The 26,969-nt window shown below is 36.2% G+C and overlaps 1 protein-coding gene across 3 annotated transcripts in view; it reads left to right on the top strand.

The window, feature by feature from the left end:
• Positions 1-26,969, top strand: part of vps13c (vacuolar protein sorting 13 homolog C) — a 45,045-nt gene that overhangs the window by 979 nt on the left and 17,097 nt on the right. Inside the window, exons 2-57 of one of the 3 annotated variants that reach the window (XM_043243578.1) lie at positions 1,019-1,062; positions 1,609-1,651; positions 2,572-2,667; positions 3,209-3,259; positions 4,362-4,463; positions 5,683-5,742; positions 5,982-6,050; positions 6,229-6,338; positions 6,448-6,507; positions 6,635-6,694; positions 6,798-6,878; positions 8,804-8,861; positions 9,439-9,566; positions 9,644-9,750; positions 9,839-10,010; positions 10,480-10,542; positions 10,647-10,782; positions 10,861-10,955; positions 11,148-11,290; positions 11,388-11,580; positions 12,104-12,218; positions 12,320-12,456; positions 12,543-12,675; positions 12,751-12,868; positions 12,939-13,074; positions 14,093-14,174; positions 14,287-14,387; positions 14,612-14,765; positions 14,874-14,953; positions 15,069-15,128; positions 15,849-15,999; positions 16,308-16,424; positions 16,526-16,629; positions 16,720-16,887; positions 17,129-17,164; positions 18,745-19,049; positions 19,532-19,679; positions 19,789-19,897; positions 19,982-20,109; positions 20,194-20,350; positions 20,425-20,504; positions 21,043-21,102; positions 21,198-21,351; positions 21,430-21,549; positions 21,719-21,822; positions 22,575-22,742; positions 22,819-23,123; positions 23,278-23,425; positions 23,610-23,760; positions 23,846-23,973; positions 24,072-24,232; positions 24,522-24,775; positions 25,191-25,408; positions 25,569-25,661; positions 26,189-26,644; positions 26,759-26,914. In XM_043243578.1, the coding sequence (XP_043099513.1) occupies positions 1,019-1,062; positions 1,609-1,651; positions 2,572-2,667; positions 3,209-3,259; positions 4,362-4,463; positions 5,683-5,742; positions 5,982-6,050; positions 6,229-6,338; positions 6,448-6,507; positions 6,635-6,694; positions 6,798-6,878; positions 8,804-8,861; positions 9,439-9,566; positions 9,644-9,750; positions 9,839-10,010; positions 10,480-10,542; positions 10,647-10,782; positions 10,861-10,955; positions 11,148-11,290; positions 11,388-11,580; positions 12,104-12,218; positions 12,320-12,456; positions 12,543-12,675; positions 12,751-12,868; positions 12,939-13,074; positions 14,093-14,174; positions 14,287-14,387; positions 14,612-14,765; positions 14,874-14,953; positions 15,069-15,128; positions 15,849-15,999; positions 16,308-16,424; positions 16,526-16,629; positions 16,720-16,887; positions 17,129-17,164; positions 18,745-19,049; positions 19,532-19,679; positions 19,789-19,897; positions 19,982-20,109; positions 20,194-20,350; positions 20,425-20,504; positions 21,043-21,102; positions 21,198-21,351; positions 21,430-21,549; positions 21,719-21,822; positions 22,575-22,742; positions 22,819-23,123; positions 23,278-23,425; positions 23,610-23,760; positions 23,846-23,973; positions 24,072-24,232; positions 24,522-24,775; positions 25,191-25,408; positions 25,569-25,661; positions 26,189-26,644; positions 26,759-26,914 (7,166 nt within the window). The remainder of the gene's footprint in view (positions 1-1,018; positions 1,063-1,608; positions 1,652-2,571; positions 2,668-3,208; positions 3,260-4,361; positions 4,464-5,682; positions 5,743-5,981; positions 6,051-6,228; positions 6,339-6,447; positions 6,508-6,634; positions 6,695-6,797; positions 6,879-8,803; positions 8,862-9,438; positions 9,567-9,643; positions 9,751-9,838; positions 10,011-10,479; positions 10,543-10,646; positions 10,783-10,860; positions 10,956-11,147; positions 11,291-11,387; positions 11,581-12,103; positions 12,219-12,319; positions 12,457-12,542; positions 12,676-12,750; positions 12,869-12,938; positions 13,075-14,092; positions 14,175-14,286; positions 14,388-14,611; positions 14,766-14,873; positions 14,954-15,068; positions 15,129-15,848; positions 16,000-16,307; positions 16,425-16,525; positions 16,630-16,719; positions 16,888-17,128; positions 17,165-18,744; positions 19,050-19,531; positions 19,680-19,788; positions 19,898-19,981; positions 20,110-20,193; positions 20,351-20,424; positions 20,505-21,042; positions 21,103-21,197; positions 21,352-21,429; positions 21,550-21,718; positions 21,823-22,574; positions 22,743-22,818; positions 23,124-23,277; positions 23,426-23,609; positions 23,761-23,845; positions 23,974-24,071; positions 24,233-24,521; positions 24,776-25,190; positions 25,409-25,568; positions 25,662-26,188; positions 26,645-26,758; positions 26,915-26,969) is intronic. The other 2 variants (XM_043243579.1, XM_043243580.1) reach the window with 2 other exon arrangements.

Raw genomic sequence — 26,969 nt, 5'->3', positions numbered from 1 at the left:
ACCTTTTCATTCTCAATGTATTTTTAATGTTTGCAGGTTTATATGCAAATATTTGTTGGTTCAGTTAATGCTAGGGTATAGGCTTTGAAAGGAGTCAAATTACTGTGATGCTCTTGCGTGATTAGTCACCTTACAGGATGTGCCAAGGCCAGAACAACTTGAGCTAGATTCTTTCAGATTAATTCCATTGATAGTTGAAACCATGTTCATTAGAATCATAAAAAAACATATGATGGCATGAAAACATTTAATAGATTCTACTGTTAACATGTCATCTATTTAATTGTTTTGTATTTAATTATTATTTTTTTACCTCAAGTTTTGATCAAAATGTCAAAAATTGCCATTGTCAGTGGATCCTCTGGTGGGAACTGCAGGCTTTTCTCTAGTAATGTATGCTGGACTGCTTAAACCCCGCCTCTGCAAGCACACACTCAATCTGCCTCAGTTTTTAAGTACACCTCTCAAAATTCAACCAACAGTGATACACAAAACCCAGCCGATAATCTGTTATACTTGGATTTACCCTTAATACAGATTAGATTTCCTTGCAAAAAAATTCTGGTATTGTTTAAAATAAGCGAAGGAGAGAAGCAAAGTGGGGGTTTTTTATATCGAACAGTCAGCTTTCATGGGTGTGACATACTCCATAGGGGTTAAGACAAACCTTGGCTGAATCAGCATAGGTGCCCTGTTATTCTGTCATCATGCAGTTTAATATGGTGACATTTTCATCTCCGCATCAGATAGGCGGATTTGGTTGACATTTACTTCTTTTCTGTAATGCCAGTCCAATTACCGTCAGTGTCAGAAGAGGTCAGTCATATCAGGATACAATTGTTTATGCATTTCATAGTAACCTTTTTTTTAATCTGTGATGCTTTCAAAGCTTCAGATGTTTATACGGATGTCTTTGAGAGACATAATACATGTACAATCTGCAGTATACATTATATAGTGTGAATGAGATAAAATGTACAATACAGTCATTTACTAACATTTTCATTTCATTTTTTAGGAAATGTAGTGTTGGAAAATCTGAGAGTGAAAGAAAATGCTTTGGTAAGTGTGTTTTGGAAAATATTAAAGGATTGGTTCACCCAAAAATCAAGGTTCTGTCATCATTTACTCATGAATTTATTTGTTCTGTTGAACACGAAAGAAGATATTTTGAAACCATACAAAAGAAAGTCATACATGATTGGAAGTACTTGAGGGTGAGTAAATGTTGACACAATTATTTTTATTTTTGAGTGACCTATTCCTTTTATTACATTACTTTACATTTACGATTAAATGTTTTCTACTACTTCAATATAGATTTGTGTTATTATTAACATGATGCCATGCCGCAAAATGTGGAACATAGCAACACACGCTGAATAGAGCGTGCATGTCTGCAAATGTAACACTGTGGTTGGTGGTAGACACTGAAGCGTCTTCTGAATCAAGAGCGTGCTAAAACAGCGAGATTTGCTGAAGTGACCACAACTACATTTGAATAAACAGAGTTTCACCATGTGTATGTGTACAAGACGGGCTCTCCCATATTGAATTCTTGAAATCTGCCTTTCAAACCCATTTTACCCATTTATTCTTATTCTTTAGAGCGAGTTTGATGTCCCTTTCAAAGTCAAGGCTGGTCAGATTGGTGAGTATTCAAATGGAAAGTTAAATCTGTATCTGAAAGTATGAAATTTGTAGTTTTGTAATATTCTGGCTTGTGTGTTGATAAATTGCGACCAAGGAGACTGAAGTAGAAAGTTTGTTTTCAGTTTGATAGATTGCACTTCCTATTTTGTGCTGCTCTAGAGAGATTATGTTGACTGATTGAACTTACTGCAGTAACAGTCAAATAAAAATGATTTTATTTCACTGCCTGATGTTTGCTTGAAGAGATCACACTCCAAATGTAATGAAGACAGCTGAGCAGTAGTAAAAGTTGATGTATATTGGAGTCTCCAATTTTTCCTCAATAGATTTGAGGTTGAGTTTAAGCAATCTTTCAATGAATACTTCTATTCATAAATAATCACAATAGAGGTTGTGGAAGCAATGTGACACTGTTGTTAAACTCGATCCATTTCAGCAATGTTGTATAAATGTTGTACAGTTGCAGCAAACAGCACAGATGTTTTGCCAATAAAAGGAAGCTTGTTGAAATCAGTTTGTGTTATCACATGATCCAGTCAGATGACTTACAATTTCTGCTGGACAGTGTGCCAATATGTCAAGCAGTAAAAAGTAATTGGTTAACAAGGATGACTTGCTAGTCTGAGTAGCACTGTGAAATTCCTTTTCCTTATTTTTTACTTTTAACAAAATCTTCTAATCAGGAGCATTTAACAAAGTTACCAAATAAACCATGATCTGGAATGACAAAAATATTTCAAGTTTTGCCCTCATTCTTTAACAAAACTACTTTTTCCAACAAGTCTGTCTAACAAGTCATTTTGAACAAACCTAGCTTGAAATCTGCCTAGTCACCGTGGTTGCACTGTACTTTACCAATGTGTGTAACTGAGACACATGGGAATAGCTTAATGCTAATGGAAAATATCTGCTCTTAAGGTAAACTGACTCTGAAGATCCCTTGGAAAAACCTGTACAATGAGGCAGTGGTGGCTACATTGGATGGATTATACCTTCTGGTGGTTCCTGGTGCAAGTGAGTGCTTGTTGTTGTTTTTTTTTGTTTTACTCATGTTCTTTTAATGCAACATTTTCTTAATGTGGAAGTTGTTTTTACATCTATTCTGAAGCACCATGCTATTTATCTCATGGCACTTTACTGCGGTAATTTGTCTGGAAATTTCTTTCATGTATTGTTATAACACCTCCTCTTAGAAATTATTTGCAGGGTTTATTTATAATCCAGATGGATTACTGCCTCTTAAATGAGGGGTGTAGTGTCTTGCATTATACAATGTTGAATTAAACAAAGAAAATGTAGTTATTACTCACAAAATATTGTATACTTACAATACATAATATATATGATTTTAATCATTTGTAATAATATCAGTGCTTTCAATAATTACTATTATAAAAAGCATTCAGTGACACTCACATCATTTCCTTAGACCCATTTGTAAACATATTTTTATAGCAAGTAAGTACATATACACATAGTAAATTTCTTTGATGCGATATATATTTTCAATATCACATTGGCTGCTTCAACTGATGTTGTCTTTTACATGTTGCAGCTGAGTCTAAGTTATTTTCCTCACCTTACAATGGTAAGCCAGGTGAAGAAGGTGGGTAAAGCAAGGTGGTGGCTTGGGACCCAGTCCGTTAAGATTCTCTTGTTTATCTGATTCTTTTATACATACCTTTTGGTTACGGTGTTTAATCATACAAATACAAGTGTTTATTCATAGAGCCATTGAAAGCAAGTATTCATTGACGGTGTATCAATCAAGAGTTTTGAGAGTGTTTGTTCAAATTTGGTATTAGTAACCTTTTTTCTATTCTTTTGGAGTCTGCTTCATCTTCTAGACCAATCAATTCCGTATAATGCATGTTTTGTAAGTAAAATGGAATAAAATGATTTTTCATTTTTTTTTAAGCATGAAAGTCTGCTACTTTCTGTCTGTCCTTTGCAATGAAGGCCGTCAACTTCTACCCGCCAATCAAACGTTGTTGCTGTATTGAGACGTACACACAGGACTTTATCTTTCAACATTGCTGAAAGATGCATAGATGCAAACTCACTTTTATTAACAAAGCTTTAATATCAAGAAAAACTCCTTCTGTGTCCTAGCACACTTGCCAATAAAGCTCTTTCTGATTCTGATGAATAGACTGTATATCTAATGGCCCGAATTGCCTCAGGAACTCCAAAGACCCTTTTGGTCTCTACAGACCAAAAATAACAAGTGTCAATTTCTTCATATGAGACTGTTTGTTTAATTTTTGCAACTGCATCTTCCATTACTCTAGTGAAGAGAGATAAACAGTGGCAGCATAAACAATAGCAGGCATTGCGTTTTTTGTTTCTCACTTGGATTGGTCTGAACCGGTCCTTCCTGATAGAGCTTCACAAGCGGATTCCAATTCAGAGGACAACGAAAGCCTTAAGTCTGCTTGAATGAGCAGCATTAGACTGGAGCTACTTATAAGCCACAGTTCAAATTGTAGGAGATGGCCATTGTAAATTGCTTTTCTGTTATTACATGGTTGACTGAGCTAGTGTTTGGTTTTCCTCTGTACCTTTATGGGTATGACAAACACAGTGTTATGTGGCAGTAGTGGAAAAACACATTAGTAATAAATTAAAGGCTTCTGAGGTGTTAATGATGCAAATGGCATCTTTGATGTTTGTTTACCTCTAACTGTGTGCATGTTGTGTGTTTAAAGCGATTAAATATGATCCAGTTAAAGAAGAGCGTTACCAGCAGGAGGCCAAACAGAAGGAGCTTCAGCGAATTGAGGAAACCCTGCAGCTGGTCGCACGCAGAGGTGAGGAACACTTGTTTATATGCGAAGGACATAGTACTTTCTTTAATTAATTAGTACATAGTCAAATTTTGCATAAAAATTTAATAGTTCTGTTTTTTATGCTGATTACCGTTCATTTGCAGTTATTAAAAGGATACCTATTAACTGGTGTTAATTATTTCATTTAATCCCATCCAATCATACCATAATCATTCGGTTCCAGCTTCATCATTCCTTCCTCCATTTATTTGCATTTGCACATTAGTTCTGCATTGTATCAGTCTCAGCCAATGTTGCTTTTGTTTTAAAATTTAGATAATCTTCTAGCACTAACTTAAAAGGACAGAGATATAATATGACAAACATTTAAACCTTAACGAACAGTTTCTCATTAACAGGGCATGTGAATTGAATTGCTGTTTCTATGTAACGATATTAAAGAAACCAAAACTAAGAAACCTTCTTAAAGATCATGTAAACTCCCTCGTAGTGTTTCAGGGACTTTCTAACCAGCATCCCAGAAGTCCCAACTACCAGGAGCACTTCTTCTTCCTAATCGAATCTGCGTTTGTTCTATAGCAGATTCCATACAAAATATCCCATCTTTAATACGTAACATTTATTGTGTTTTAATAAAACTATTACAGTGCTATTCAAAAGTAAAAAATTTTTCTTTCAAAAGAAATTAACATTTTTATTCAGCAAGGATACGTTAAATTGATCTAAAGCGACAGTAACGACATTTGAAATTTTACCAAAAATATTTTTCAAATAAATGCTTGTTCTTTTGCACTTTCAATTCATTGAATAATCATTTTATAACAAATCATTATTTCTTAAATCAGCACATTAGCATGCTGTCTGACGAATTTGACGCTTAAGACTAAAAGTAATGCCATCAGCTTTAACATTAGGAACGAATTACATAAAAAAAAAAAAAAAACATATATTAAAATAGAAAACAGTTGTTCTAAATTGTAATACTTAACAATAATGCTGTTTTTTCTTTCTTTCTTTTTTTAAAATAGATTTATTATAACACATTTGTCTGTCAGTTGCCTCAGTATAAAACTTATTTTAGAAAATCAGTTTATTAGTATTATTATTAGTGCTATATGAGTTTAATATCATGTATCAACCCACCAATCCATCCATCCATCCATCCATCCATCCATCCATTTAGATCTCTGTCCCTAACAGCTGTGTGTGTTTGCTTTGTGCTGCATCCGACGGAGGGCAGGCTCTCAGGCTGGAGAGTTTGTGTTTAATCTGGAGAGTTATGTGTATAAGAATCCACGGGGTACGTACAGACCCATTCCTATAGCTAGTCATACGCTCATCTCAAAGGGACTTTTTTTATTTGAAAGTGTGCATTGAGGGTGTATATTTGCAAACATTTTTTTTCCTTTCCCACTACTTGGTTTTCCTTGGTGCAGATCTATGTTTGTTTAATCCAAGAGTATTTATGTATTTATTGCTGCACTAGTTCTTTTCTACCTCACCAACATTTTTCTCTCTCCCAATGCTGCACTTGGTAAGACAAAGGACGTAAGCTTAAAAAGCGTAAAAAACCCTTTAGGAGATCTAAAAAGTATGAACATAAAGCAGGTGGGTGGCCCAGGTGACTGAATGACTGTGATCGTGGCAAATATAAGCAAATAGTTTTAATAGCTTTATTGCGTTTGTTGAACCAAATATGTTTGCACGAGTATTAGATTGTATACGGTATTAGAATGACAAATCGGATGGAATTATGGTGTGTTTACTAAATTATTTTTCATTTCAGAGAAGCCCCAGGAAGAAAAGAAGGACACGTTTGCTGAGAAACTGGCTACACAAGTTATCAAAAACCTTCAGGTCAAAATCACCAGCATTCACATCAGATACGAGGATGATGTAAGTACTGTCCGTATAGTTCATCTCTTGAGTTATGTGTATTTTTGAACATACTAATGAAGATTTGCGTTATTAGATGATATATTTAAATTTTCCGTCTGTGCTTTAGGTGTCAGATCCTGAAAGACCTCTTGCTATGGGCATAACTCTTTCAGAACTCAGTCTACAGGTGCTCTTTCAAAACACATTTGTATAAATGTCACAAAATAAAGATCGTTTGCAATTACGATTAATATGAAGTGAGCAGTTCTTATTTGCATGCTCTGGTCTTTCAATATAGTTTTTCTCTCTTATAGACAGCAGATGAGAACTGGAAGCCTTGCATTCTGAATGAAGCAGCCAAGATCATCTACAAGGTAAACCATCAAAGTATACGTCTTATATGTCTAATAATAGCATAATCTCATAGTACAGATGTGGTTGTGTATAACGCGAGTCTGTATGTATCCTCTATATAAGCTGGGCCGCCTGGAGTGTTTTTGTGCCTATTGGAACGTGAACAGCCCAATCTTCTATAGAGGCTCATGGGAGGAAATAGTGGTAATGTGCCTTTTCTACTCCTAACAGTCAAGCTCTAAAGTATTGTTTAAATTCAGATTTTCATAGTATTGAAGACTACCATGTTGAAAATGGAGCACCATTTTAAAAAAAGTTTAAAAATCGATCCGTCATCATTTATTCACGCTCAAGTTGTTTTAAACCAGTGAGACTTTTGTTCCTGTTCTTGTTACTTTTTTTTAAATGATAGATTTCTATGCTTCTAAGGTCCATTAAACCAAAACTATGATGCTTCATAAGGACATTGTAAAAGTAATCCTTAGGTGGTTTAATTCATTTTGAAGAGACACATGATTTGATAAGATATATTTACATATAAACATTGATTGCTGCTTATAAGAGCACATCAAACATGATCACCCACACTGGCTTGATGCACAGTGAGGTTTGTTCTTGCACGTCAGGCGAGATTGAGCTTCCTTTTACCATATGTGTTGTGCTCATTGAATGTGTGCTGATCAGTGTTTATATATGAAACGAAAATGTCCCAATTTTCATTAAAACCTCTTCATTTGTGGTTTGAATATAAATGGAAAATCTTGAAATAGAGCAACATGAGGGTGAGTAATTGATGACAGAAATATGTTTTGGATGAATTCACCTTTTCATTTAGAAGAAACAGGTATAAGGAAGTATAAACTGCATTTTTAAAATCCTGTTACAACAACCCACCTGCTTCTATTTGTGTGTGAATGTCTACAGAAAAGTGTGGGAAGATCTGTGCTTACAACCAGTACAAAAAATTCTTCAGTCAGTGAAAGTGTTTTTCGAAAGGCTTGCAATTTAATTGGGTTAGCAGATACATTGAGATTACTGTAGTTACTACAAAGAAACAAATTATAAAACATAATAAAAGTTAAGAACCACTAAAACGTCATATGTATTTAACGTTTTAGAGCTTGATCACTATTCATTTATGATCTTATCTCTCATCAAGGCTTGTGACATCAAGTACAGCAGCAATGGTTAAGTTTGCATAGACTCTACCACTTTTTTTTATCTTTTAATCTCTCTCTATATATCTGTTAATCTTTCTTAGTCTAGTTTAAAAGAAGCAAAAGAAGTTGGTCTTAACTGAACTGAGTTTTGCATTTAACTGAACACGGGCTGCCATAACCAGATAAGAGACATAATTAACTCTGTTCTGCACATGCTCTCTATCTGCTGTATCTGTCCAGGCCTGGTTGTGCTGCACAACCAATGTTAGAACCCCTACTGTATTAAATAAACAGCCATACTCTGATCTGGCTCTTCTTCTGCTGTATACATTAAATGAGTCAATATATAAACAAATAGGTGTATTTATGGTTTAACAATGTGTAAATATATCTTTATAAGCTTGAGAAGTTATAAAGCTATCAGCTGTGACTGATTTGTGATGCACATCCCTGTGTGTTTGTAGTTTGTGTAATCTGTGTGGGGGATATTTTTTTTCTTACTGGTCAAGAGGACATACTCACTTTTGAGGCCTAAATGCATTTTGAATAATATTGTGCTGCATAAAGATGACAAAGCTGTCCACCTCATTGTGGATGGCTTTCTTCAGTAACATAAAAATAAGATTTCTTTTGGCCCCTACAACTGGCACATCTCTATGTTGTGTATGTATGTGGATTTTGTGATGGGCACAAGGTCTCTGTGAAGTATTGGATTATTCTCAAATTCTAGATAAACACCTTTTACACTGACCTTTGCAGTTCATGTACCTCTTGTGCTGCTGTGATTAAAACAAATGGGATCACACTACGTACATACTGAGAAATTAAAAATTTAGAAGTAAAGTTTTCAGTTCAACTTTTTTGCAGTGAACATAGAGGAAATGAAAAACAGAAGAATAGTGCCAGACTTACTATGTATTTACATTTAAGAATAATAAAAATATCTCAATCACTTTTTTGTGTTTGCAGGATAAGCTGAAAGTGGGAATCAGCACAAAAAATGAAGAACTGCCAGGCTATCAGTACAGTATGTATTTTCATATTGTTACTTGTTCTATATTTTCTTATCGACAAAAAGATCATGGCTATATTTTCTATTATCTGGCCTGGAACTGCTTAGTATAACTTTGTTAGTATGTTTGGCTTGCTTAACTGAAGAGGCACTAAAAGAATAGACAAGATAACAAAATAGAACAACATGGATGTTGAAAGCCTTAGGAGAAGTAAATATTAATTGTAGATGGTAAAAAAGTAATAATGATGTATCATCTTTGGCTGTGTTACCTACCATTGCTTCTTTTTTAAATGCTATTTAAACATGCTATGTGATCTCAAACGGTGCACATGACACACCTCCTTATAGCACACAAAGTTCACTAATCACAGTGTGTACTATTTCTGCTACAGCCCCATATTTACATAAACTAGTTAAACCAAAAATATCACTAAGAGTGCCAATACTACTACATTTAACATGCATGTGAATGCACTGACTTTTTATCAATGAGAGAAAATGAAATGAAATGAGTTTAAAGGTTAAAGGATGCATGATCAACATAAATCATTGCACCCATCATGATGAACTGATTTGTTTCTTTATACAGTTTTCAAACCCATATTTGCTTCTGCAAGGATGTGCATCAACCCTAATGCTGAAGTTGAGTTAAAATCACCTAAAGCAAATCTGCACCTTGAGGTTCAGAACATTGCAATTGAGATGACCAAGCCACAGGTATAACTATATGGCCACCATCATGTGCCTTAAGCATTAACTTTGGGGTTAGTAAGACTTTTTTTGGTTGTTTCTAGTACCTGTCTATGGTGGATCTGTTGGAGTCTATAGATTGCATGGTGAAGAATGGCCCCTACAGAAAGTTTAGACCTGATGTTCCAGTTCACCGAAATGCAAGGCAATGGTAAGTGCATTGTAAGATCATATGATAATGTTTTATATGGCTGATTGATTGGTGCCTGGTGTTTCTAACATCCCCTTTGATTGGTCAGGTGGAAATACAGCATCAGCAGTATACTGGAAGTGCATATCAGGCACTTTAACCGGATGTGGGACTGGAACAACATCAAGAAGCACAGGCACACACTTAAGGCCTACAAAGCTGCATACAAAATAAAACTCACACAGGGTAAAGTCCGAGAAGACATGGAGAAACAGATCCAGGTATGAACTAGATGAATAGTTTATCCAGATAACACCAATGCATTTAAATTAATCGGGTTTTGCACAAATTTGCTCAACAAAGAAACAAAATGTTAAGAAGCTCTGTGTTTTAGCCATTCAGGTTTTTAAAGGCATAGGCCTTTAAAGACCAAAAATCAAATTTTCTCTCATAAATTACATTGAAACCCAAATTAAGACATTTTTGTTTAAATCTGAGAGCTTTCTGTCCCTTTTGTAGACAGCAACACCACTGACACATTCAGTGCCCAGAAAGTTAGTAAGGATGTGAGGATGAGTAATTAATGATAGATTTTAAATTGCTTTAAATTGTTATGCCGAAATAATTTATAATGATTTAAAAAAAATGTGTTACATATACTATTTTACAATTAATTATTTGTTTTTCCTATATCATTCTTAAATATGTTATACACTTTGTTCAACATTTAATTATTGTATTTTATTTCAGGACCTGGAGAAATCTCTGGATGTGTTCAACATTGTATTGGCCAGACAGCAGGTTCAGATGGAGGTAAAACAAAATGTGTCAAAAAAGAAACCATACCATATAAAGCCGTACTGGTGTTTTTATATTTTTCATCTGGTCTAGTAAGTTGACTTTGTCTCTCTTCACAGGTGGTTCGGTCAGGACAGAAGCTGGTTGCTAAAAAGGCTGCCACTCAGAAACAAAGTGGAGGTGGCTTCTTCAGCAGCTTTTTTGGCAAGAAAGAAGGGAAGAAGAAAGAGGAAGAGGAAGATAAAGAGCCTGAGAGTGAGTGTTATGCTCTAAAATAATTGCTAGCTATGAATACATGCAAATATTTAATGTACATATGCTCTTTTTGTACAGGTATTGATTCCATCATAACTCCTGAAGAAAAAACGAAACTCTACACAGCTATTGGCTACAGTGGGAGCTCTCATAACCTGGCCTTACCAAAACACGTGAGTGGGAAATACTCTGTACTACTACCTTTTGAAGTCACTGTTTTTCTGTGAAATTAATGGCTGAAATAATTAGTATGTTTTGTGAAGGTGTGGTCACCTTAGCCAACTTCTTAGCATATTCAAATACTGCATATCCTGCTTATCCTGAACAATACTCACATGTTTATGTGTATTTGTTCTTATGTGCAGTATGTAGCTGTGATTGTCAATTTTAAATTGTTGAGCACCTCAGTAACATTCAGAGAGAAGCCTGGCGTTCCAGAGATACTCAAAGTGCAAATGATTGACCTCAGTACGTCCATCTCACAGAGACCAGGAGCACAGGCCATCAGGTACGTACAGTATTACACGTACTTACATGAAACCTTTAGCATTGGCCAGCAAATATATAGAGATATATGTATAGTATAAGCTATGTGTGTTGTGTAGGGTGGAGGCTAAGCTGGAGCACTGGTACGTGACTGGTCTGCAGCAGCAGGGGGAGGTGCCGTCTCTCATAGCGTCAGTCGGAGGTTCTGACTCTTCTCTGCTCAGCGTGCTTTTTGAGCTCAATCCAGAGGACAGCACTGCTGACCAGCTCCTCAGAGTCCACTCGCAGCCTGTAGAGATAATATATGATGCTGTAAGAGACACACAAGCACTAGTTATGCCTTGATTTCAGAGAGAGGCATTGGGGTTTTTGATTAAATGGAGTGTATACACATACATACATATGTGTGTGTGTTGTTGTTGTTGTTATTTAAGTTAATATCAAATATTTGATATTTAAATATTTAGACACACAAGGCCCATTCACACCAAGGATGATAACTTTAAAGATATAATTCTAAAAATCTTTCTCAGTATTAAAGCATAGCAGACTCCAGACCACAATTATAATGATAAAGGCACAGAGAAACCATATCGTTGGAATCAATTCCAGAATTTTTTTTTTATTTCAGCTGATGAATGGTAAAATCATTGACACCCAGTCACAATTAATTTTACTATCACGAATTTAATCATTTAAAGCAGCAGACAAGTGTGTGCTTAAAAAACACATTACAATATTGTCCTTTGGTGTGGATGCTAATATCGTGTGAATGGTGTGAATGGGCAGTAGACTCAAATGACTCCAAAATATTGTTTGTTTGTCTGTTTTGTAGCTGACTGTCATCAGCATCACAGAATTCTTTAAGACGGGAAAAGGAGTTGATCTGGAGGTCATCACCTCAGCAACTCTCAGCAAACTTGAGGAGATCAAAGAGAAGACAGCCAGTGGTAACGTTCTCCTCATTTCCCATCATGCCCACAGAATAGTTGTCACATTGAGCGAATATGTGAGTAGTCATCTTTAACACTTCCCTTTTATTTGAACCTAGGCTTGTCTCACATTATTGAGACGCGTAAGGTGCTTGACTTGAGGATTGATCTGAAACCCTCCTACTTGCTGCTGCCCAAGTCTGGATTCTATGATAGCAATTCAGACCTAATGATCGTTGATTTCGGTTACCTGCAGGTGAGGGGGGAAAGTAAAAACATAAATTAAGAGAGGGAGCTGTTTCTGTTCGTAACGTCTGACTGTAAATATATGCGTGTGTGAAGTTAAACAGCGTAGACCAGGGAAGCCATCAGCAGGTATCCGCCAGTTTCTCATCGCTGGAGGAAATCATGGATAGAGCCTATGAAAGATATTCCTTGGAGCTCCGCAGTGTCCAGATACTCTACAGCAAATCAGGTACACATTAAACACATGGAAGAAACCAAACTTTCTCCACAAACAATTTCTCACCAACGGCTTTTCTTTTTGAAGGAGAGAAATGGAAAAATGCTCGTGTTAAAGGCTTCACCCATCAGCACATCCTGCAGCCGATGGACGTCACACTTCAGCTTGCTAAATGTATGGTGGACAAAGATTCCCGTATGCCCAGGTTAGCCCTCGCTCTATGTCGCGTCTCTCTCTTAATCCTCACACATGCACTAAAGTCTGTTCATTTCCAGGTTCAAAGTATCAGGAGAGCTGCCGTTACTTCATGTGAAGATTTCTGATCAGAAGCTCCAGGGTGTTTTGGAGCTGGTGGACAGTATTCCTCTCCCTCAGACTACCTCAAGCCCTCCTAGCACCCCCACAGAAAAGGTCAGGAAACACAGAAACGCACTCTCTCTGTTTTGGCTGATGTGTTGCTTCCTCGCACACTTAATAAGATATGACTTATGAATAGTAGTTTCCTGGTAGAACGCCACAGGTATTTGATATTGTCATTGCTGTTGTGTAAAAAAAACATGAATATTTCAAGCCTGTAAAACGAATCACAATGTACTTCTTGCTTTCATAGTCATGTGCTAAGTCTGAAGTGCTGCTTGCTTTTATATTTAATTGGTGAAGTTGTTCTGTGAGCGTGACAGTGCAGCTTCAGTCTCCACAGATTACACAACTCAGGAAAGACATTATCCACAATCAGTATCACTGTCTCGCTAACCAATGAGCCCTGTGCTGTATCTTATTAGTCAACTTACTGCCTCAACAAGCAAGAAAAAGCCCTTACTAGTTTACTTTGCGAAGCAAATGTTAAAGGATGCTCTAGATATTATCTTCTAGTACATTTAAATATATAAATATCTACCGTTTGAGGTTTGTGAATTTTGAATACTTTATGAAAACATTTATTCAGCAAGGCTGCATTACATGAATAATTAAGGTTAATAAATACCCATTTGAAATAAGTCTATTCATCAAAAAAAATTCATAATTTGAACACTTGACACTGTATCTTGACACTGCATCACAATGGAGTATGATTATTACTTGGTTATTTGAATGGCTGCTGAAAGTTCAGCAGTAACAGAAATACATGAAATGTATTAAATTGGCAAATTGCTAACAATTTAAATTAAAAAAGAGATTTTAACACTTTTACAGTTTATGTTGTATTTATAGCATAATATACATCTTTCAAAAACATTAAAAGGTAGTTTGTTGGAAAAATTAGATGGAAAACTAAGTTTTTTATTATTTTTATTACTATTATTATTATGATTATTTATCATAATTCCTTCTTTAAAAAAAAAAGCTAATGCTGGTTAGAGGTTTGAGCTTTCTGCATACTTACATAATTTGCTGTTGTTTGTATTATAATCTTGATGTTCTTCTGAAGGTTTTGGGGATGTCGCTGTCTGATGCCAGGCCAAAGGTTTTGGGTTTAGACCCCACAGTTCTGTCCTATACAGTGGAGTCAGGTCAGAATTCAACAAATCTTCTGTCTTCGTCTTTAACTGAATAGAGTTAGACACGTTTTCCTGCAGGGTTCTATATGCACTCACACCGTTTATGCTGTACATGTGTGTTCAGAATCTGAAGAAGACACCAGTGAGAAATCAGCAGATGAAGACTCTCTCAGATCAACCTTAGAGGAACTGACCGAAGTGCAGTTTCAGTTTGAAGTCAAAGCAGTACGTTCTTCATCACTTTGTTCACACCATGCCACAACCATTTGCACTCACTGGGCACAAGAGCCCGCATTTCATTAAAAAAACCTTTCAGCATTCCATCAGTTGATGAAAGCTGTTATGTGTATGATTCCTGTTTGTGCTTGTGTAGACCATTGTGTGTTTCGGTGTGAAGTGATGTATATGTGTCTATATATGTGTTTGTGTGTGTGTATGTGCGTGTGTAGGTGTTGCTGGAGCTCACGAGGCAGGCTGCTCAGGAGGATGTCGTATTGGCTTTTAATGTGTCTCAGCTGGGTGCGGAGGGCAAGATACGGACCTTTGATCTCACTGTCACATCTTACCTGCGCAAGATCAGCCTGGACTACTGCCAGATAAAAGGTACATGCACGCATATAAAGTGTGATTTAAGCTTTTGTTGTTTGAAGTAGTTCAATCATGTTGTTTCAGAGATGCCGTTGCTCTCATTCTTGTGTGTATGTGTTTCAGATGAGCAAAATCAGCCACTTCATCTAATTACCTCTTCAGACAAGCATGGCTCTGATCTATTGAAAGTGGAGTACATCAAAGTAAACATGAACGTTTAGTTTATTAAACACTATATAAAGCACTCTCTTAAACGGGTTGTTTTAACTGAATGGTTTAATTGGTGCTGGTCTGCATGGCTTTTTTTATGTCCTTCAGGCTGATGTTAATGGACCCAGCTTCAACACCATGTTTAATAATACAGAACAGGCACTAAAGGTATGTTTTAAGTTTACAGTTCCAAATAATAAATGTCAGTAATCCTACAACTTATTTGTTTACTTATTCATTCTATATATATTTTGTCATTTATTCATTCAGTTATTCTACTTTTTTTTAAATGTAAAAATGTCAAATAAATGCATTTCAAATGAAATAAATGTTACATTTGCTACATTTCAGCATGTATATTAGTGCAGTCAAAACAATAATTAGTGATTAATCTCATCCAAAATAAGTTTGTTTACGTAATATATGTGTGTGTACTTTGTATATTATGTATATATTAATACACACACAAACAATATACATTTAGAAAATATTTCAATGTATTTCAATATAAATATTTATATAACCTATATCTAAATTTATTTACTTAACTTTATTTATTTACAACATATTTTTCTAAAATAAATAAAAAAAAATAAACAAATATGTATGTATTTATAAATACACCATTACACCTATGGAGATTCCATACAAGGATAGCTGACACCAGATGTATATATGTATGTATATGTGTGTGTATTTTTTTTTTATATATATTAGTATGTATATAATGGTATGTGTGTGTATATACACACATGCACAAAATAATTTTTTAAAGCAAAATTAAAATTACATTAGTCTTTTTATTTGGAATTTTGAATAATGTTTAATTTGGGGGAAAAAATATTGGAAAGTTTTAATTGGAAATTTGGAACTTTTTTTTCCATATAGGTGGAGTTTTCCTCACTGGACTTCCTGCTGCACACTAAAGCTTTACTGTCTACCATCAACTACATAAATTCAGCAATACCTCAAGACCTCACAGCTTCAAAAGACAGAGAAACCAAGAGACGAGCGGAGAGAGCAGCAGCAGGGAAGACGGGTATGAATAACGCATAAGCGCTTTGTGGAAACAAATGTGTTTTAATATGATGGCAAATTATTGGGTAGATACTGAATATCGCTCATGCACCCATGTTGTCTTTGTCTCCACTTTGTAGGTTTTTTCTTGGGTAACTAATGTTTTTTGTTTTCTTGACATTTGCACTGGTCTTGACATGCCATGTACTAACAGGGTCTGAAACAGTACCTGTTTTGCTTGTGTTCACGCATGTTGCAGACAGTACTGTTTTTAGATTCAAACGTTATGTGTTGTTTAAGTGTGTTAACTCTGTGTCTATGTTTTGGTAGTGTCTAAGGGTTCGAAGGACTCTGGCGTTGTGAACTTTAAGCTGTCTGCCGTACTCGGCTCTTTCAGAGTGGCTGTTGGCGACGACAGAAGCAACATTGCTGACATTCGGGTTCAAGGTAGACAAAAACGAATGTGTCTGTTCTTAAAAGTCAGTGTATTTTGAAATGATGTATACATTTTCTGCAAGTTAACCAAACATGTTGATTTCATTTGTCAGGCATTGATGCATCTGTGGTGGTCCAGGCCAAAGAAACAGATGTTTTTGCTCGTCTACGCGACATTGTGGTTCTTGATGTGGACCCAAAGACCATACATAAAAAGGTAAGGGAACATTCATGTTTTTTTTTTTTCCATGTTTGCAAGCAGGTTTCTGTGCTCCAATTCTGTTTTTTATTTTGTGTATACTACCAGGCGGTGTCAATCGTTGGAGAAGAGGTGTTCAGCTTTAAGATGACATTGTATCCCGGGGCCACCGAAGGTGAAGGCTACACTGACACCTCCAAAGTGGATGGGAAAGTTATCTTGAGACTTGGCTGTATCCAGATTGTCTACCTGCACAAGTTCCTTACGTCTTTATTGGTAAGAATGCATCGGTACTCATATTTTGTCTGTGTTAAAAATTACACTATTAGATAAAACTCACTTATTGGAAGTTGCAAAACAAGGGGACAGAGTTTTTTTTTTTTTTTAAAAGCTGTATTTCTCAGTGTCTGTATTTTTGTTTATATTTTGTCTGGATGTTTATGTCTCTTCCTTTCTTTTTGCTCAGGCATCTTCCCCCTCCTCATAGTTTCCGTTAACTGTGTCTTCCTCTTTTCAGGACTCTTTTAGCTATCAATACCCCTCTGCTGATGAGGTACAGGCTTGGGCATGCAGCATTAAAGTCTTTTGCTTTGCAGCTTATCTTTAAATGCACCTCTGCGCACACTGAAATGCGTCCTCAACCCATTAAATTCTGGATTTGTTGTATACGCAGTTAAACCTTTTAATTTAAGATGGAAAAAAACTAATCCAGGTTAACACTATTCACAGCAATTTTTATGACTGCCTTTGTTTTATTTGGCTTTAAACAAGGGATCTGGAACCCACTAGGGACCTCATAATTAAAAAGAAATGTAAAAAATGTAAGAAATTTTAAAATAAAAAATCTTAATGGAAGTAATTTAAAAGAAAGGTATTGAATTTTTTACCAGTGTGTGAAAACAAAAAATACCCTAATTCTAACTACGCAAGAAGAATACATTTTACAAGACAGTATACAAACAGTATGCAAAAAATATATCTGCCTTATGGGTAGGCAGATATTGTGTTGGACAAGGAGGTGGTGGGAGCTTTAATAATAATAATAATAATAATAATAATAATAATAATAATAATAATAAATACTGGTAGAAAAATTATTGAATGTATTCTGAAACCTGGAAAACACTAATAAATACTGTAGCTATACTAGATATTTTTTAACAATTTTTTATATCAAAACAGAACAGTTCATTAGAAGCAAACAGAAGCAGTCTCCTCAATGTTTACAGTCACTAATATTGTCAGTAATATTACAGTATTGCTTGCATTACATTTATATGCACCTCTGACATATAAATAACCTTTTAAAATTGGTATGACTTTTTAGTTATGACAAAATCAGGTAGGAAAGACTTTCAAAACAAAAGAAAGACTTTCAAAAGATCACACCCATCGAATCTGCATTTTAGAATTTTTTTTTTTTTTTTTTTTTTTAAACAATGAATTCTGCCATCTTTTATTTTTCAGAAATAGGCCCAAAATGTTAGTGTTGGTGAACTGATTACAGTGCTTTTTGCTGTTTACAGAAATTACATACTGCAGCTTTAGTCCTGTTTTCTCTTAGATGGACCTCTTGAGTATATCAGTATTTATTTCTTAGTTTTATCTGTGAGATATTGCTGTTCTAACTGTTAGTTATTGTTAAAGAAGTGGGCTTTCAGTAATGCAGTTCCCCCTATAGGGTTATTTATGAATTCTTAGTCCTTGAGTGTGAATATGTGGATTTGCATGTATGCTTGTGACTCACAATACATATTGAAGTAGAAATCACAGAAATTTGAGACAGAATTTCGCACGGAATGGATGCCTTGATTTTACTGGTTTTAACTTTCATACTCTACATTGCTTAATAGAAACAGCTCACCAGCCATACCCAAACAATATAATCATCAACTTTTACTACTTTCTCTCACAAAAGACTTTCAATCCAGTGCTGCTTTTTTCACCCCTACTGAATTTGCAACTTTTGGTTGTAAATTCGGCTTTCAGGCATTTTAAAACACAAGAACATCCCTGCATGAAATTTCCCTTCTGTGGATCCCAGGCTGTTACATTAAGACCTTCCCTCACTTCTACTAAACTGCCATGCCAAGTCACACAAATCCATAACTAACTATTGGTTGTTTTCCATAGATGTTTGTGGATAACTTCCAGACAGCTAAAGAGGCTCTCAGTGCCGCCACGGCACAGGCTGCAGAGAAAGCAGCTTCCAGTGTGAGGGATTTCGCTCAGAAGAGCTTCAGACTTGCCATGGACATCAGACTGAAGGCCCCTCTTATCATAATCCCTCAGTCCTCAACATCCCATAATGCATTTGTGGTTGACCTGGGTCTCATCACTGTGGGAAACCGCTTCTCACTGCTGGCAGCTGAGGGCTTCCCATTGCCTGCAGTTTTGGAGACCATGGATGTAAAACTCACTCAGCTCAAACTGTCTAGGTAGTACGGGAAGCTGGAGATCTTTATGTGTATTTTACAACCAATTTAAAGTCCTGTGTATCAAGTTGAGATCATTATTATCAGACTTCTGTTATTTCAGTGTTACTTTTGCATGATTATAGTACTGCATATTAATATTTTGAATTAAATTTTGTTTTTATGCAATATTTAAGTTCTATATATGAGAAATAATGCCGAAATATCAAATTTGTAGCTTTTTTTTTCCTTTTTCCCTTTTATAGTTTATTTTTCATTTAGATTTTTAGAGTAGTTTTAGTGATTTTAAGTACTTCAACATGTATATTTTAATTTAGTTTCCAAGGCTACATGTATAATTTTTATTTAATGTAATATTTGTTTTATTTCCACTTTATTTCAATTAACAAAAATCTTTATTGGTAGTCTTGACTTGTTTGGTGCTGCAGAATCATTCAGAGGCAGCTCTTAACTTTCTCTGATTTATTTTTTTGACGTTTCTTCAGGACTGTTCTGAAGCATGATGCTGCTCATTTAGATGTTCAGATTCTGGAGCCCATAAATCTAGAGCTTTTAGTCAAGCGTAATTTGGCTTCCACTTGGTACAACAAAATTCCTGGAATGGAGGTCAATGGAGTACTTTTGTCAATGAATGTGAGTTTCTCATGGCATTTTGGATGTGGAAGTGTTGAATGTAAAATGTGACCCAATCTGAATTTTCAGAAGAGAAAACCAAAGTTTGGTATCTTTCTGGCTTCTGTAGATGGCTCTTGGCCAGGAGGATGTTGGAGTCCTCATGAGAATCCTAGCAGAGAACATTGGTGAAGGAAGCAAGGCTGCTGCAGTAGAGGGAATGAAAGCTTCTGCTAAAAGTATGAAAAGGCGTAACCTGTCAGTGAACTTGTCCTTTCAAAGTTTCTTTAAGGGCTTCACTTTCCTTTCCTTTTCCTCCACAGATGAAGCTGTAGATGAAGAACTGATCGAAACACTACCTGTCTCCCTACCAGGGAGTCAACCTGCACTGACCAACGGTGCTTTCAGTGAGAATGTTGTCAATGTGCTGCTCAATTTTGAAATCAAGGAGGTGATTTGCCTCTCTCAATTTCTTATTTTCAATTACAGTCACATTGTGCATCGGGATATGAATCCTGTATCTTCCTCTTTGTAGGTTATGCTAAGGTTGAAAAAGTCAAAAAATGGGACAGAGTGTCCCTTTTTGGTACTCCATGTAGCTCAGCTTGGAATTGACACCAAAGTTCGAAAATATGACATGGAGGCCACGACATACATCAAAAACATCTCCATGAAGTGCCTGGAGTTCCCTGGTTTGTAGCACTTGTTTTTTGAAAGCTCAAAATACAAATCAGCATTTTTGTGAAAAACCTTTTTTTTTTCGTAGATTCAAATGGAGAACCTCTCTGTATAATCAGTTCCTCAGCAGAGTCTGGAGCGGATCTTCTTGAAGTCAAGTATTTTAAGGTAACTATTTTTTTTTTCTGAATTACATTAAAATGAGCACATAATTCCAATCATTGAATCATCACATAAGCACAATTTATAAAACTTCCCATACAACAGACATTGTGTTAAGTGATGCCATTTTAATCCATTCTAGTAGACTAGTGGCAGGATATTTTATGTCTAGACAGGCTTCGGCTCTTACCTTTTTAACTATTTATTTAGGTCAGCACATAAATTCATAACCATATCAAGGCATCAGAACAATTAAATTCAGCCATTAGCCATTACACTCTTTATTGTTTGTGGGTCATATCTCCCAACTGAAATGGCGGTGGCTTTTACATATAAATGTACCATTAAAAGTCTAGAGATGTGAATGCATGCTATTAAGTTCTGATTAAATGTATATGGTTGTTGTAATATTAGATTCAGATTAGATTCTTTATTATTAATTCTAGAATTGCAGTGTAGATGTTTTGACTAAGATGTAACAGGTTTTGAGAGCTTCGAGGAGTCAATTATCTTAGATCTTAACTTCTTTCTTAATTCTTTGTAGGCTGATCGAAATGGCCCCAACTTTGCAAGCATTTACCAGAATACCGAGCAGAAGATCAATGTAAGGTTAAATAAAATACTGTTTCGGAAACTGAGGTGTTAATTTCAAAAGAAATTCGTATTGAAGGTGTTTAACATACCTGTGCATGTCTTCAGGTGGTGTTCTCCTCTCTAGACTTGATGTTGCACACTGAGGCTCTCCTCTCTACCATGGACTTCCTGTCAGCTGCCCTGTCCAACAGCAGTCTGCCCTCACCTGAGAGAGAGAGCAAAAAGAGTGAAGATATGAGAACCACCTCAGCTAAATCCAGTAAATACACACACACTAAAACTGGCAACCATGCCCATGATTTAGCAATGAATTAATGAAGGACTGTTTCTGTCTCAGCTGCACTGAGTTCTCCCTCTGATGGTGACGTCATTGACCTGATGGTGAACATGCAGCTTGGTGCATTTAATGTGTTGGTTTGTGACCAAAAAAGCAATATGGCAGACATCAAAATTCAGGGTGAGAATACATTTTTATTTTGATAATTTGTTTGTATATTATAAAAGTTACTGCATTACTTCTACTGTTTTAAAATAAAAAAATTATGGTCCGCTTATACACAGTCTATTTCTTAATTATTTAGAGGCTGGTTTTGTTGGTTAGCTGATTTTGTAAATCTTCTGCTTAGGTTTGGACGGTTCTCTAAAGATGCAGGGAACTCAGACACACATGTACACACGTCTGCGTGACTTCATCGTCATGAATGTGGATCCTAAAACAATTCACAAGAAGGCAAGCTAGCTATACCACTACAGTACATTTTTACCATTCATACATTTTTATTTCTATTTACTTTGGGAAATGGCCAAAATATTATCACAATTTTGTTTCGTCGATATTGATAAATACCACAATAAATTTCAATAAAATAAAGTTTAATGGTAGACTTTTGCTCCTAAGTGAAAATTGTAGAAAGCAGTTTTTAAGCTAATCCTTTTTGTCAGAACATGACAAACACTTCAAGTTTTTGACTTTTTTTCTTACAATTTCCAGTAATTTTTTCTTAACAAAAAATATCTTGATGAAAACAAATTATTTATTCGTTTCTGCATGTTCTAAAATGTGACGTTATTGTGAAGTAGGTTTGTTTTGCCTGACTTTACTGCAAACTGTGCTGAAGTTACACGCCATCGCAGGTTGCAATATTAATAATATTAACATTTTTCCTCTTTTGTAAATGCACATTTGACTGTAGTTTGAATTGACAATAGTAGAAGCTTGTAAAACATGTAAACATGTAAAAATTACATCAACCTGTTATATGGTAAAAATAATTTGAGTTTTTGACTTTGAGTTTTAAAGATTATATCAAACATTTATCGAACTCTTATTTTATTGAGGAGAATAATATTGTGATAATCATGGATGTCCTTTTGTTGCCCAGCCCTACTTTGGCTTTTGTATAAGTAAAGTAAAACAAGTGCATTAAAGTATAGTGAGCTACAATATCTGTTGTTTATTTTGGCTTATTTTTACTTCTCTAGGCCATCTCCATCGTAGGCGATGAGGTGTTCAGCTTCTGCATGAGTCTGACACCCAAAGCCACTGAGGGGGCTGGGTATACAGATACTTCAAAGGTTGATGGCAAAGTGAAACTCAACGTGGGCTGTATTCAAGTGGTCTACCTGCACAAATTTGTCATGTCATTACTGGTGAGTTTATATTGCACACATGGCCTCTATGCTGATTCAAGCCCACTAGCTTACTTTTGCTTTTTTTTCTTCACAGAATTTCAGTAATAACTTCCAGGCAGCTAAAGAGGCTCTCAGTGCCGCCACGGCTCAGGCCGCGGAGAAAGCAGCTTCCAGTGTGAGGGATTTCGCTCAGAAGAGCTTCAGACTTGCCATGAACATCAGACTGAAGGCCCCCCTTATCATAATCCCTCAGTCCTCCACATCCCATAATGCTGTGGAGGCGGACCTGGGTCTCATTACTGTGGGAAACAGCTTCTCTCTGCTCCCAGTGGAAGGTCGTCCGCTGCCTGCTGTCATAGATAATATGGATGTACAGCTCACACAGCTAAAACTGTCCAGGTAGCTCACTGCCACAAAGCTTATCTAAGATTTTCAGACCTACTTTTCAAAGTATAATTATATCCAGTATGTGTCCATTTGAAGATCTGATTATTAACTGAGCAGAATCCATTCATGAATTTTCAAATCATGCTTTTTGGTTTGTTATCCTCAGAATTTCCATGGAGCAGGACTCAAATCAGCCGAGTTCAAAACTGCTGGAGCCAGTCAACCTTGTTCTGTCTGTAAAACGTAACTTGGCAGCATCGTGGTACCAGAAGATGGCTGCCATAGAGGTGGATGGAGATCTGAAGCCTATGAAGGTCTGTTCGCATAAAGCCATTTAAAGTATTCTCAGCTTTTTAAACATATTATGCAGACTGTGGAATTAGTTTTGGCTGGTCCACTTCTGTGATCTGGTTATAATTTATATAACATATAATTATAGAGTTAGAGTGAGTGTGGGCATATTAATGAAGGATTTTACGTTTTCTGACTGTGTTCCAGGTGGCTCTGAGTCAAGATGATCTGACTGTCCTGCTGCGAATTCTGATGGAGAACATCGGAGAGGCAAGCAGTGTTCAATCTGACACACCGATCGCTTCAGAGGCAGCCCTCAAGCAAGAGAGTGTGCTTGTCAGAGCACGTACAGCGACTGGTGAGGGAAGATGGACACACACAAATGTTTTGTAGTTATGCTTCTCCTAGAGGAGAAACTCAGTGGATGGTCTTGATTTGTGTAGGCTCTGAGATTCTTGTGGAGAAGCTATCTGAAGGTAAACTCAGGGAGACAGAGCTGCTGGAAAGTGTCAAATTCAGCTTTAATGTGGAGTCCCTTGGCCTTATTCTCTACAGTAACGATCCAGCACAGGTGTGTATGGAGCTTACAGATTCGTGAACATCAGTGACACTGACTCAAGTCCACTGATATAGAAAGTGAGCATTTTATTTGTCTGTTTCTTTCTTTAGCCCTCTGTGCATAAGGAGTCGTTGTGTTTAGGGGAATTTATGCTGTGCAAAATGAAGACTTCTGGCAAAATGTTTAGTAACGGTAACATGGAGGTCTCCACCATCCTCACCACATGCACGCTGGATGACAGACGGAGCGGTATTCAGAGAGTCACATCCAGGTGATTTACACATATTTACATAAGGATTTAAATGTACATTTAATTAACATTTCGAAAAAGAAAATTCTAAAGGGTTATGTGACTGTAGTAATTGTTGATAAAAATCTTAGTATTAAATCTTTTTCATTATATTAAAATGGAAAACGTTTGTAATAACATTTGTAATAATATTTCACAATATTACCGTTTTTCATCCAGTGAATGCATACATCATGCAACTTATTTACAAAATGTTTTCTTAATTATACGCCTCATTCCCTTGGTCTGATCACGTAATTTTTCTCCACAGGATGCTGGGAAGGCGTGATGAGGAGACATCAGAGCCCATGATTGATGTGACATACACTCAGAGTGCGGATGAGCGCTCGGTGGTCGCTGTGCTGCAGAAGCTCTATTTGTGTGCTAGCGTGGAGTTCCTGTTGGCTGTGGCCGACTTTTTTGTGCACGCCCTGCCTACGAGTCCACCTGCACAGAGAGACAAATCCTATCAGCTGCCTCTCAAATATGTCTCAGAACCCAAAATCCAGAGTGAACTGAAAGCAGGTATGAGTGCTACTGCTAAAAGAATGTTAAATGATGAAGCAAAGCCGCACTACATACTGAAGATTCATGCTAAAAAAGTTATCAGATTTTTAAATAAGGGTGTCTAAACCTCTAGAGCTGCATAACCACAGATTAAGTGTAGCATTTTTGTGCCATTAGCAGCATTACACAGAATTGCAAAAATAGTTATTGGAAAGCCAGAAAATGTCATGGAATTTAAAAAATGTGATTTTGAGACAATTTTATGTGATTTTTGACAAATATTATTGATCATGGAAATAGTTGTAGTTAGTGTTTGTGTTTTTCTGACTAGTTGTACTGGTACAAAATAAATTAATTGGGCAGAGTTTTCAGACATTTCAAGATTTTTTTATTTATTTATGTATTTTGATATTTTATTTACTGTTAACTTTAGCTCCCAGGACCAGGCTGCGAGCGGTTGTGGTGGACCCAGAGGTTGTGTTTGTGGCTAACCTGATGAAGGCAGATGCTCCTGCACTGGTAGCCTCATTCCAGTGTGATTTTAGCCTTCTGTCTGAAGACACTGGCCAGGCCATGAAGGCCAACGTCAGAAGCCTCAAAGTACTCGCCTGCCCTTTTATCAGGAAGGAGGGTGACAAAGCCGAGACCACCGTATGCTTACTGATTTCTGTTTTATTTCTATATATAAAAAATGTATTCTATTTTAATATTATTTTGTGTTTTAAGAGGCACAGTGAAAATAGTTTGCAGGCAATGTAACCTTGCAATTATTCATAATGCTTTGCAAATCATGAATTTGTTTTTACTGCAGGTGCTGAGACCATGCTCTGTTGAACTTGAGACCAAAATGCCAACCAATGCTCCATTAACTGGTTCAGTAACTGTAGAGGAGGTCATAGTGAAAGTGGGTGTTTGCTTTTTTTAAATGTTTTAAAAATAAGTCTCTAATTTTTATTTATATATATATATATATATATATATATATATATATATATATATATATATATATATATATATATATATATATATATATATATATATTTTATTTATTTGTTTTAACTCAAAAAAAGTTAGGGGGAGCAATTATTTTTTTTTTTTAATACTCTGTTAAAGCCATTATGTCTTCAGGGTCACATGATCCTTCAGAAATCATTCTTATATGCTGATTTAGTGCTGTCTTTACTGTCTGTCTTTAACGTTAGTTTTTGATTTATATATTGCATCCTTGCTAAAAAAAAAAAAAAAAAAAAAAAAAATCTGAAAAGATCCTACCGATCTAAATTTTTTTAATTTAAGTGCGTTTGCTCACTATACAAATTGGCCATTACTGTATTTCAGGATCATGTAAATTTAATTTTCTGTGTAAATGTATACAACACTGTCCATATATATGAATCTAATCTGTGTTGAACTAACGTCTTGCTCTTTCAGATCTCTCCTATCATTCTCAACACTGTCATTACCATCATGGCGGCCATGGCACCCAAACCTAAAGAAGAGCCTTCACAGCAGACATCAGATGACCTAAACAGCCTCTGGTCTTTGATGAACATCTCTAATGCAAACTACTGGTTCCTTGGTGTGGATACAGCCTCTGAGGTCACTGAGAGCTTCAAGGATGTGGACAGCAGTAAGGACGGAGAGAGTTTTGAGATGAACGTGAAGGTGGTGCAGGTCACGCTGGAGTCAGGTTTGGGGCATCGGACTGTTCCCCTGCTGCTTGCCGAGTCGTCAATCACGGGTACTGCTCAAAACTGGTCATCACTGCTCAGTGTGTCTGCAGATATGACGCTAGAGGTGAATTACTTCAATGAGACTCATGCAATTTGGGAGCCACTGCTTGAGAGAGTGGACAATGGGAGACGAAGGTGGAACCTTAAATTAGAAGTAAGCAGAATTACTTTTCCTTTTGCACTTTTGTATAAACATGAATTCACATTTGTGTTGCGGTTTGTTCTGTTGGTGATTTAACTTTTTTTTTATTTGCATTTCTGTGTATAGATGAAGAATAACCCTGTTCGAGATAAAAGTCCAGTTCCTGGGGATGATTTCATTATGTTGCCAGACCCTCGCACAGCCATCACCATATGCTCCAAAGACACCATGAACATCACAGTGTCCAAGTGCTGCCTCGGTGTCTTCAATAACCTGGCCAAGGTAAACCATTCAGTTTACACACAAGAAAACAAATGCATTTTTTGAGCATGCAATA

Source organism: Puntigrus tetrazona, chromosome 7 (assembly GCF_018831695.1).
Source record: "Puntigrus tetrazona isolate hp1 chromosome 7, ASM1883169v1, whole genome shotgun sequence".
NCBI classification, from domain to species: Eukaryota; Metazoa; Chordata; class Actinopteri; order Cypriniformes; family Cyprinidae; genus Puntigrus; species Puntigrus tetrazona.
The sequence above is the reverse complement of the archived record's forward strand: the minus strand, read 5'-3'. Positions and strand labels throughout refer to the sequence as shown.